General features: G+C 38.3%; 1 protein-coding gene across 3 annotated transcripts in view; it reads left to right on the top strand.

Annotated features, from left to right (window-relative positions):
* Positions 1–11,757, top strand: part of STPG2 (sperm tail PG-rich repeat containing 2) — a 45,984-nt gene that overhangs the window by 13,238 nt on the left and 20,989 nt on the right. For 2 of the 3 annotated variants that reach the window (XM_037743431.1, XM_017542429.2), the window contains one exon: positions 3,142–3,306. In XM_037743431.1, coding sequence (XP_037599359.1) covers positions 3,142–3,306 — 165 coding nt within the window. Of the gene's footprint in view, positions 1–3,141; positions 3,307–3,584; positions 4,592–11,757 lie in introns of those variants that run through there. The other variant, XM_037743430.1, reaches the window with a different exon arrangement.

Raw genomic sequence — 11,757 nt, 5'->3', positions numbered from 1 at the left:
AGATGAAGTCTCACTCTTATCCCCTAGGCTGGAATGCAATTGCACGATCTCAGCTCACTGCAACCTCTGCCTCCTGGGTTTAAGTGATTCTCCTGTGTGAGCCTCCCAAGTAGCTGGGATTACAGGTGTCTGCCACCATGCCTAGCTAATTTTTGTGGTTTTGGTAGAGACGGGGTTTCACCATGTTGGCCAGGCTGTTCTCAAATGCCTGAACTCAGGTGATCTGCCTGCCTCAACCTCCCAAAGCTCTGGGATTACAGGTGTGAGCCACTGCGTCTGGCAGAAGTGAGATTTTCATGGAAGGTAGTAAGAAGGTTATTTTAACTGGAGTGAAGAATTTGTACAGAAGATTATTATGTGGCATGTTTGGAAAGGTATTGGGTGATAGATAATTAATAATTTTTACATCAAAGGCTACCTCTTTGAAATAAATAATATGATCAAGCAGATTTAGTCACTATTTAGAGTGGTTCCCTTCTCTTGCCATAACTTCTTCATGTAGCTATTACATTTTAATAGTTTTTTGTTTAGGAGGACATATTTTAAGGCCAAGTACTTAGCTGAATAATATCAGTGCAATGACAATGAGGTTAAACTTTGTAAGCATATTTAAATATCAGATATTTTGTGTGTGGGGACAAAGCAAATGCTCATTTACTTTGAGGTGACTGTGTGGCCATACATAATGCTAGATGTTGGTAATACATAGAGAAAATTTTTGCTTCCTGAGATTTATAATTTTAATGGGGAAATAATGAATGAAATTTGGTGCAATACTATTAATGAAATGCTATCTTAGAGCTATAATCCAGTGTTACTAGTAGCTCAAGGTAGAGAGTCTTTGGAGGGAATAGGGGAAACAAATTGAACGTGATCTTGAAGAAGGATTCGTCAAGTAGTTAAAAAGAATAGGAAAAATATTTTTTCCCCACTTTATTCATGTGCGGTAAAAACCACATGAATAAAGACACTGAAGTGTTTGGTAGCGTGCTATATTCCAGGAAAGAACAAAGTTCTTTGGAATGTTTGGAGTACAGAAGCTAAGGGAGAGTTATAGTAGAGAATGGAGGTAGGGGTTATATTTTGGAAAGTCTTAACATCACACAAATATTTTTGAATGTACTGAAAGGAGGGAAAGCCATTAAATGATTTCTTAATTTGGTAATTAATCTCATAGGTATTACTGAAACTACTTAATGATTGTCTTTAATTGATAAAAAATAAAATTCTGGCTGGGTGTGGTGGCTTACACCTCTAATTTCAGCACTTTGGGAGGCTGGGGCAGGCAGATCACTTGAGGCCAGGAGTTTGAGACCAACCTGGCCAACATGACGAAACCCTGTCCCTACTTAAAAAAATACAAAGATTAGCCAGGCTGGGTGGCATACACCTGTAATCCCAGCTACTTGGGAGGCTGGGGCATGAGAATCACATGAACACGGGAGGCAGAGGTTGCAGTGAGCCAAGATCATGCTACTGTACTCCAGCGTGGGGAACACAGTGAGACTCTGCCTCCTGCACCCCAAAAAATTGTAATAAAAAAGAAAAATGGCCAGGCACAGTGGCTCATGCCTGTAATCTCAGCACTTTGGGAGGCCTCAGGGATCACCTGAGGTCAGGAGTTTGAGACCAGCTTGGCCAACATGGTGAAACCCCATCGCTACAAAAAATACAAAAAAAATTAGCCAGGTGTGGTGTTGTGTGCCTATAATCACAGCTACTCAAGAGACTGAGCTAGGAGAATTGCCTGAACCTCTGAGGCAGAGGTTTCAGTGAGCCGAGATCATACCACTGCACTCCAGCCTGGGCAACAAGAGCAAAAACTCTGTCTCAAAAAAGAAAAAAAAAAAGGAAAATTCTGCCAGTAATAGTATGTTTCTAACAAAATTGTATATGGGCATGTGAACATGGAACTATAGCATTAATTTATTCATACAGAAACTATAGGAGTCATTATATTCTTAGTAATTTCAGTTGCCTAATAACTAAATCCTTTAAATGCCAATACTTTTATTTGATATATTTTATATTAATATTTGTAATATATGTTACACCTTCCTGTTTTTATTGAAGTTTTAAAATATTTTACATTAAAGCAAATTTTGATAAAAGGATAATCACCCTAAAACTTCTGATTCTAACATTAATTTAGAGATGGGGTTTCACCATGTTGGTGAATTTTTACATAGCTTTTTTTGGCATTAAATTATATATGTAGGTGACTTTATACATTTATTTATAATTTCACATAACTTTGCTATATTCATAATTCACTTTTATATTTTGCTATTTCCATTTAGCATTATATCATAGACACTTTCCTGCTGTATAGCTTGCATACTTAGGATATTTATACAAGACTCAGGAAACATGGAAACAAAAGTCAGGAACTGGGAAGAAATGAAGCCAGAAAGTGTTACTGAAAAATATAAAGTTTGTTTTTGCACAGCAGATAGTATAATAGCATGATTGTTGATGTGAATAGGATTGCCTGTTTTTAGAATCAGTAATGATGGCTTTCCTAAGCAAGATAAATAACTGATCCAAACGAGAGAGAATCCTTGCTTCTTTTGATGACTTTAATAGTTATCTATTCTATTCTATTCTTAATTTAATAGTAGTGTATTCTCTTGGTTTATAGGATAAAGCAAGACAGACTTGAATTGACTTCTTTAAATTACTTTTACAAAACAAACATTTTTGGCTGGGCACAGTGGCTCATGTCTATAATCCCAGCACTTTGGGAGGCTGAGGCTGGCAGATCATTTGAGACCAACAGTTCGAGACCAGCCTGGCCAACATGGTGAAACCCTATCTCTACTAAAAATACAAAAATTAGTCAGGCATAGTGGCAAATGCCTTGTAGTCCCAGCTACTTGAGAGGCTGAGTTCGGGGGCAGAATCGCTTGAACCCTGGAGACAGAGGTTGCAGTGAGCGGAGATTGTACCACTGTACTCCAACCTGGGTGACAGAGTGAGACCCTATCTCAAAAAATAGTAACAAAACAAACATTTTTGTTTTATATTATGAAACTCATTAAATCAATATTTAATAGTTGCCTTTTAGTAAAGTTTAATATTTGGTTCTTCATTCACCTTCCTCTTAACTTTAAATAAATAATATAAAATGTTTCCTTGTAGAAAATTTCAAGCACACCTGCACTTACCAGAAATGTTGATGTTCCTTCAATTCCTTCTTATGGAAAGTCATATGGTTATCATCTTAATGATGATGGCAGTATTATAAAACGTCTTCCACCTGCTAGTGACAATACACTTGGTCCAGCATATTACAAACCTCAATTTGTAAGTATAATGCATTTCATATTGACAATTGGAAAATTGTTTATGATTTATATGTGGGTTTCTTTTTTTTTCTGGCTTATTTCTCTAAAAGAAAGTGATTACATGTTTTAGTTAATGTAACATGAACTGTGGTAACAAATAGGCTCCCCAATTTTAGTGGCTTAATACAGTAGAATTCTTTTTCCTCATTCATGTGACATTTCTTGTTAAGTGACTTTCCTTCATGTAGGGATTCAGGGACACAGGATTATTCCATTTGTGTTTCTGTCATCCTCTAGGGATTTGTTGTCATCCCTATCCAGCTGGTAGTAGAGGATGGGGAATTATGTGTTGGAAGTTTTTGTAGGCCAGGCTTGGAGTTATAGCCAGTCACATGGCCATACTTAACTGCCAAGGAGGCTGGAAAATATAGTCTATGTATCTCAGAAGAAGAAGAAATGGGTGTAAATTGCTAGGAGTCTCTGCCACAATGTATAATCGTAAGTAATACATAGAAATTCTTTTTCTGAATTTGAAAAGAAAAAAGAACATTTTTTTAAAAGAATTGGAATCTGAGAATGTAAACATCATTTATTCCAGAAATGATTATTTTAAAAAAATGATAAGGTGCTTTTCTCTGACTGAAATATCAATTATAATATAGCTAATTCATCTCATCTAGAGTTTAAATTTCAAGCCTGACCAGAGTTGTCAAGATTTCATTCAGACAATTGAAATGTATGTGTTATCCATGAATATAGACAATGAATATAGATGGTATGTCTGGTTTTACTCAATTATAAGACAGAAATCATAGTACTTTGAACCAATGGTATTTTTATACTTCAATGAGATATAGAAGAACTAATTCTAGTTAGGAAAATTCTAAAAGTAAGCATAGGTTTAAGGAAAGGCTTAAGGAGACATCTTGGGTAAAGAAGAGGCATTCTCAGTATTGATCTTGACCTTTATTCCCAATATTCTATAGTTATTTGTTGGCATATGACTCCATCTTTGGGCTTAGACTTAAGCACCTTCAAAAACCATTTGGTTTGTGGCAGTAGGTACACTGGGAAGTTTTGGGGGTTTTAGATCCTTTGAGCCATTAACATCTTTTTTCTTAAAATCTTTTAATTATAACATGTATCAAACACATAGATAGTATGAAAATAATAGTATATCCCTATGTAACCATCACACAGATAAAACACATGTTAAAATTTCATCACGTTGGAATTAGCTTTATTTTAAAAGAAATGTGTTATTACAATGTTTGCACAATTCTCCTGTCTTTATTCCTCTCCTTTTGCCACAATATATATTAAACCTTCATTACATATTAATAAATATATATGAATAATAATTTTTTAAAATGATTTTAACATTTAATATTATCTGGTATATATGTTTCTTGGGTTTTTGCTTACTGTTATATTTTCCAGATTTAACCATATGACCATATTACATCTAATTCATTCATTGTTTGCAGTTAGATGTTTCTTTTAAAAAAATAATTTAATATGTTAAAATAGTTTCAGACTTAAATAAAAACTTACAATAATAATAATAATTCTTCCCAAAGTACAGAGATCACTGGTATGAAAGAAAAAAAAGGAAAAAAAAAAGAATAATAATTCTAACCTTTACTCAGATCCTGCAGGTGTTAACATTTTATCACATTTGTTGTATCATTTTTTCTCCCCATATATTGATATTATTATTTTTATTAAATCATTTAAGAGTACAGTTTGGACATGATGCCTCTTTACCCCTATGTGGTTCATTGAATGTGTTCTAATAACAAGGCATTCTTAGAACACTAGCCGAAGATGGCTGATTAGAAGCAGCTGTGTTCTGTGGTTCTCACTGAGAAGAATGAAAATGGCAAGTGAATTCACATTCAAATAAGGTATCCAGGTTCTCTCACTGGGACTGACTGGGTGGTTGGTGCAACCTACAGAAAGTGAGGGAAAGCAGGGGGGTGATGATGGCCCACCTGGCAGTGGCATAGGGCAGGAAGAGCTCCCTCCCCCAGCCAAAGGAGGCAATGAATGAGTGTGTGTTGCCCTGACCAGGAAACTACGCTTTTCCCACAGATCCTTGCAACTCGTGGATCAGGAGTTTCCCTCTTGAGCCCATACCACCAGGGTCTCAGATCCCGAGCACAGAGCTGTGCAGGCTCTCAGAGGCCACTTAGATTGGCAGCCACTAAGGCATGCAGCCACCTGGGAAGGCACTCGGACACAGGAGTTGTTTTGCATACCCCAGCCCTGGGAATTCTGATGAGGCAGATTGTCCCTTCCTGTAGGAATGGGGCTGAAGCCAGGGAGCCAAGCAGCATTATTCAGTGAGCCTCACTCCTGTGGAACCTCACTAAGACCCACTGGCTTGGAATCCCTGCTGGCCAGCAGCAGCAGGCTGGAGACTACCTAATATGACTGAATTTATGGGGGAAGGGGTAGGTGCCATCTCTGCAGCTCCAGTTGGCTGTTTTCTTCTACTAGTACCAAAGAAACTGAGTGTTTTGTACAGGGAGGAATTCCCCACAGTGCTGCACAGTGGGCGTGGCAGATTGTGGCCAGACTGCTTCTTTTAGTGGGACCCTGATCCATCCCTTATCACTGGGCAGGGCCTCCCCATGGGAATTTCAGAAACTCCAGCCAAGGATTTATGGACAGAACTCTGGTCTTCCTGGGACAGAGCCCCTTGTGGGGAGGGGCAGCTGCAGTCTCTGTAGTATATCCTATTTAGTCTTTCCTGGCAGCTGGCTTTGGAGAGCCTGGACAGTCTGGGCAAGGGGGATTCATCCCATTTCAGCACACCTGTTCTATCAAGGGGCAGCTAGACTGTTTCTTTAAGCAGGTCCCTGATCTTGTTCCTCCTGTCTGGGTAAGACCTCCCAACAAGGGTCACCAGACACCTCATATAGGAGTATTCCGGCTGGCATCAGGTCGGTGCCCCTCTGGGACAGAGCTCCTAGAGGAAGGAGCAGGCTGCCATCTTTGCTGTTTTGCAGCCTCCACTTGTGATAGAGGGTTGGGGAAGAACCTAGGCAAAAATTGTGTGGAACCCCAGAAAACTGCAGCAGCCCTACAGAAGAGGGTCCTGATGTTAAGAAAAAAGCAAACACCACCACCACCAACATCAATAAAAAAGACTCCACAAAAAACCCCATCCAAAGGTTAGCAGCCCCAAAGATCAAAGGAAGATAAGCCCACAACGATAAGAAAGAATCAATGGAAAAATGCTGAAAACTCAAAAAGCCAGAGTGTTTCTTCTCCTCCAAATGATTGCAGCACCTCCTCAGTAAGGGTACAGAACTGGGCTGAAGCTGAGATGGATGAATTGACAGAAGTAGGCTTCAGCAGGTAGGCAATAATGAACTTCACTGAGCTAAAGGAGCATGTTCTAACCCAATGCAAAAAAGCTAAGAACAATGATAAAACATTACAGAAGCTGCTAACCAGAATACAAGTTTAAAGAGAAACATAAATGACCTGATGGAGCTGAAAAACACAACATGAGAACTTCATGGTGCAATCACAAGTGTCAGTAGCCCAATAAACCAAGCACAGGAAGGAATCTGACGTGAAGAATATCTTGCTGAAATAAGACAGGCAAACATGATAGAGAAAAAAAAAATGGAAAGGAATGAACAAAACCTCTGAAAAATGTGGGGTTATTTAAAAAGACTAAACCTATGACTGACTGGAATACCTGAAAGAGATGGGGAGAATGGAACCAAGTTGGGAAATATACTGCAGGATATCATCCAGGAGAACTTCCCCAACCTAACAAGACAGACTGACATTCAAATTCAGGAAATCTGGAGAACTTCAGTAAGATACTCCATGAAGTCAACCCAACAACACTTAATCATCAGATTATCCAAGGTCAAAATGAAAGAAAAACATGTTAAGCGCTGTCAAAGAGAAAGGCCAGGTCACCTACAAAGGGAAGCCCATCAGACAAACAGTGGGCCTCTCAGCAGAAACCCTACAATCTAGAAGAGATTGGGGGCCAATATTCAACATTCTGAAATAAGAGTTTCCAACCCAGAATTTCATATTTGGCTAAATTAAGTTTTATATGTGAAGGAGAAATAAAATCCTTTACAGTCAAGCAAATGCTGAGGGAATTCTTCACCACCAGGCCTGCCTTACCAGAGCTCCTGAAGGAAATACTAAATGTGGAAAGGAAAAACTGTTACTAGCCACTACAAAAACACTCTGAAGTTCACAGGCCAATGACATTATGAAGCAACTACATAAACCTGTCTGCAAAATAGCCAGCTAGCATCATGATGACAGGATCAAATTCATACATAACAATATTAACCTTAAATATAAATGGACTAAATGCCCTAATAAAAGACACAGAATGGCAGGATACAGAGTCAAGATCCATTGGTGTGCTGTATTCAAGAGACCCATCTTGTGTGTAAGGACACACACAGGCTCAAAATAAAGGTATGGAGGAAAATTTACCAAGCAAATGGAAAACAGAAAAAACCGGGGCTGTAATCCTAGTTTCTGACAAAACAGACTTTAAACCAAAAAAGAAAACAACAACAACAACAACAACAAAAAAAAAACGAGGGTGTTACATAATGGTAAAGGGTTCAATTCAGCAAGAAGAGCTAACTGTTCTAAACATAAAAACCCAGTACAGGAGAACTCAGATTCATAAACCAAGTTCTTAAGAGATCTATGAGAGACTTAGACTCCCACACAGTAATAGTGGGAGACCTCATTTGCAATATAAGATCATCAAGACAGAACATTAACAAAGATATTTAGGCCCTGAACTCAGCTGTGGATCAAGTGGACTGATAGATATCTACAGAATTCTCCAACCCAAAACAACAGAATATACATTCTTCTCAGCACTACGTGGCACTTAATCTAAAATTGATCAGATAATTGGAAGCAATACACTCCTCAGCATATGAAAACCGAAATTATAACAAACTCTCAAGACAATGGTATAATCAAATTAGAACTAAAGGTTAAAAAACTCACCCCAAACCACACAACTACGTGAAAATTCAACGAACTGCTTCTCAATGACTCCTGGGTAAATAATGAAACTAAGGCAGAAATCAAGAAGTTCTTTAAAACTAGGGAACAAAGAGTCAATCTACCAGAATCTCTGAAATGCAGCTAAAGCAGTGTTAGGAGGGAAATTTGTAGAACTAAATGCCCACATTAAAAAGCTAAAATTGACTCTCTAAAACTAAAAGAACTAGAGAATCAAGAGCAAATGAATCCCAAAGCTAGCAGAAGACGAGAAATAACATCAGAATGGTACTGAAGGAGATAGAGACATGAAAAACTCTTTAAAAAATCAATAAACCCACAAGCTGTTTTTTTGAAATTAATAAATAGACTGATAACTAGACTAATAAAGAAGAAAAGAGAGAAGAATCAAATAGACACAATCAGAAATGATAAAGGAGATATCACCATTGACCCCACAGAAATACAAACAACCATCAAAGGATACTATAAACACCTCTATGGAAATGAATTGCAAAATCTAGAAGAAACGGATAAATTCCTGGATGCATACACCCTTCCAAGACTGACCCAGAAAGAAGTCGAATCACTGAATAGACCAATAATGAGTTCTGAAATGGAGTTAGTAATAAATAGCTTACCAACCAAAAAAAGCCCAGGACAAGACAGCTTTATAGCTAAATTCTACTAGAGGTACAAAGAGGAGCTGTTACCACTTCTTCTGAAACTATTCCAAAAACATGAAAAAGAGGGACTCCTTCATAACTCATTTTATGAGGCCAGCATTATCCTGATACCAAAACCTGGGAGACATACAACAAAAAGTGAAAACCGTAGACCAATATTCCTGATGAACATCGACGCGAAAATCCTCAGAAAATACTGTTAAGTCAAATCCAGCAGCACATCAAAAAACTTATCCACCATATTCAAGTTGCAAGGTTGGTTCAACATCTGCAAATTAATAAATGTAATTAATCATACAAACAGAACTAAAGACAAAAGTCACATGATTATCTTGATAGATGCAGAAAAGGCCTTTGATAAAATTCAATGTCCTTTCTTGTTAAAAACTCTCAATAAACTACACATTGAAGGAACATACCTCAAAATAATAATAGCCATATATGACAAACCCACAGCCAGTATCATATTGAATGGGCAAAACCTGGAAACATTCCTTTTGAAAACTGGCACAAGACAATGATGCCCTCTCTCACCACTCCTATTCAACACAGTATTGGAAGTTCTGGTCAGGGAAATCAGCCAAGAGAAAGACATAAAGCATATTCAAATAGAAGAGAGGAAGTCAAATTATCTTTGTTTGCAGATGACATGATTCTACATCTAGAAAGCCTCATTGTCTCATCCCAGAAGTTTCTGAAGCTGAGAAGCAACTTTAGCAAAGTCTCAGGATACAAAATCAATGTGCAAAAATCACAGGCATTCCTATATACCAACAAGAGACAAGCAGAAGCTAAATCATGAATGAACTTCCATTCATAATTGCTACCAAAATAATAAAATACCTACGAATATAGCTAACAAGGGAAGTGAAGGACCTCTTCAAGTAGAACTACAAACCACTGCTCAGGAAACCAGAGAGGCCACAAAGAAATGGAAAAACATTACATGCTCATGGATGGGAAGAATCCACATTATGAAAAAGGACATATTGCCTAAAGTAATTTATAGATTCAATGCTATTTTCTTTAAACTACCATTGACATTCTTCGCAGAATTAGAAAAAGCTATTTTAAAATTCATAAGGAACCAAAAAAGTATAGCCAAGACAATCCTAAGCAAAAAGAACAAAGTTGGAGGCATCATACTATCCAACTTCAAACTATATTACAAGGCTACATTAACCGAAATGGCTTGGTACTGGTACAAAAACAGACATGTAGACCAAAGGAACAGAATATAGAACTCAGAAATAAAACTGCACATTTGATCTTCAATGAACCTGACAAAAACAAGCAATGGGGAAAGGATTCCCTATTTAATAAATGGTGCTGGGAGAACTGTCTAGCCATATGCAAAAAATTGAAATTGGACCCCTTCTTTATACCTTATACAAAAATTAACTCAAGATACAGATTACAGACTTAAATGTAAACTCCAAGACTATACAAATCCTAGAAGAAAATTTGAGCAATACTATTGAGGACAGAGGCGCAGGCAAAGATTTCAAGACAAAAATGCCGAAAGCAATTGCCACAGAAGCAAAAATTGACAAATGGGATCTAATTAAACTAAAGAGCTTCTGCACAGCAAGAGAAACTATCATCAGCACTAATAGACCACCTACAGAATGGGAGAAAATATTTGCAATCTATCCATGTGACAAAGGTCTAATATCCAAAGTCTATAAGGAACTTAACCAAATTTACAATAAAAATTCCAGTAAAAAGTGAGCAAAGGACATAAACAGACACTTCTCAGAAGAAGACATTTATGTAGCCAACAAACATATGCAAAAAAACTTATCACTGACCATTAGAGGAATGCAAATCAAAACCGCAATGAGATACCATCTCACGCCAGTTAGAATGGCAATTATTAAAAAGTCAAGAAACAACAGATGCTGGTGAGGTTGCAGAGAAATAGGAATGCTTTTATTCTCTTGGTGGAAATGTAAATTAGGTCAACCATTGTGGAAGACAGTGTAGTGATTCCTCAAAGATCTAGAAGCAGAAATACCATTTGACCCAGCAATCCCATCACTGGGTATATACCCAAAGGAATATAAATCACTCTATTATAAATATACGTGTATGAGTGTGTTCATTGCAGTACTGTTCTCAATAGTAAAGGCATGGAATCAACCCAACTGCGCATCAGCGACAGACTGGATAAAGAAAATGTGGCATGGCGGGGTGCGGTGGCTCATGTCTGTAATCCCAGCACATCGGGAGTCTGAGGCAGGCAGATCACCTGATGTCAGGAGTTTGAGACCAGCCTGGTCATGGTGAAACCCTGTCTTTACTAAAAATACAAAAGAATTAGTTAGGCATGGTGGTGTGCACCTAGAATCCCAGCTAGGCTGAGGCAGGAGAATCTCTTGAATCTGAGAGGTAGAGATTGCAGTGAGCCAAGGATGCACCATTGCACTTCAGGCTAGTCACCTGAGTGAGACTCTATCTCAAAATAGAAAACAAACAATAGGCCGGGCGCGGTGGCTCACGCCTGTAATCCCAGCACTTTGGGAGGCCAAGGCGGGTGGATCACAAGGTCAAGAGATCGAGACCATCCTGGCCAACATGGTGAAACCCCGTCTCTACTAAAAATGCAAAAGATTTAGCTGGGCTTGGTGGTGCATGCCTGTAGTCCCAGCTACTTGGGAGGCTGAGGCAGCAGAATTGCTTGAACCTGGGAGGCAGAGGTTGCAGTGAGCTGAGGTCATGCCACTGCAGCCTGGCACCTGGTGATGGAGTGAGACTCTGTCTCAAAA

Source organism: Cebus imitator, unplaced genomic scaffold, assembly GCF_001604975.1.
Source record: "Cebus imitator isolate Cc_AM_T3 unplaced genomic scaffold, Cebus_imitator-1.0 Scaffold144, whole genome shotgun sequence".
Taxonomy (NCBI): domain Eukaryota; kingdom Metazoa; phylum Chordata; class Mammalia; order Primates; family Cebidae; genus Cebus; species Cebus imitator.
The sequence above is the reverse complement of the archived record's forward strand: the minus strand, read 5'-3'. Positions and strand labels throughout refer to the sequence as shown.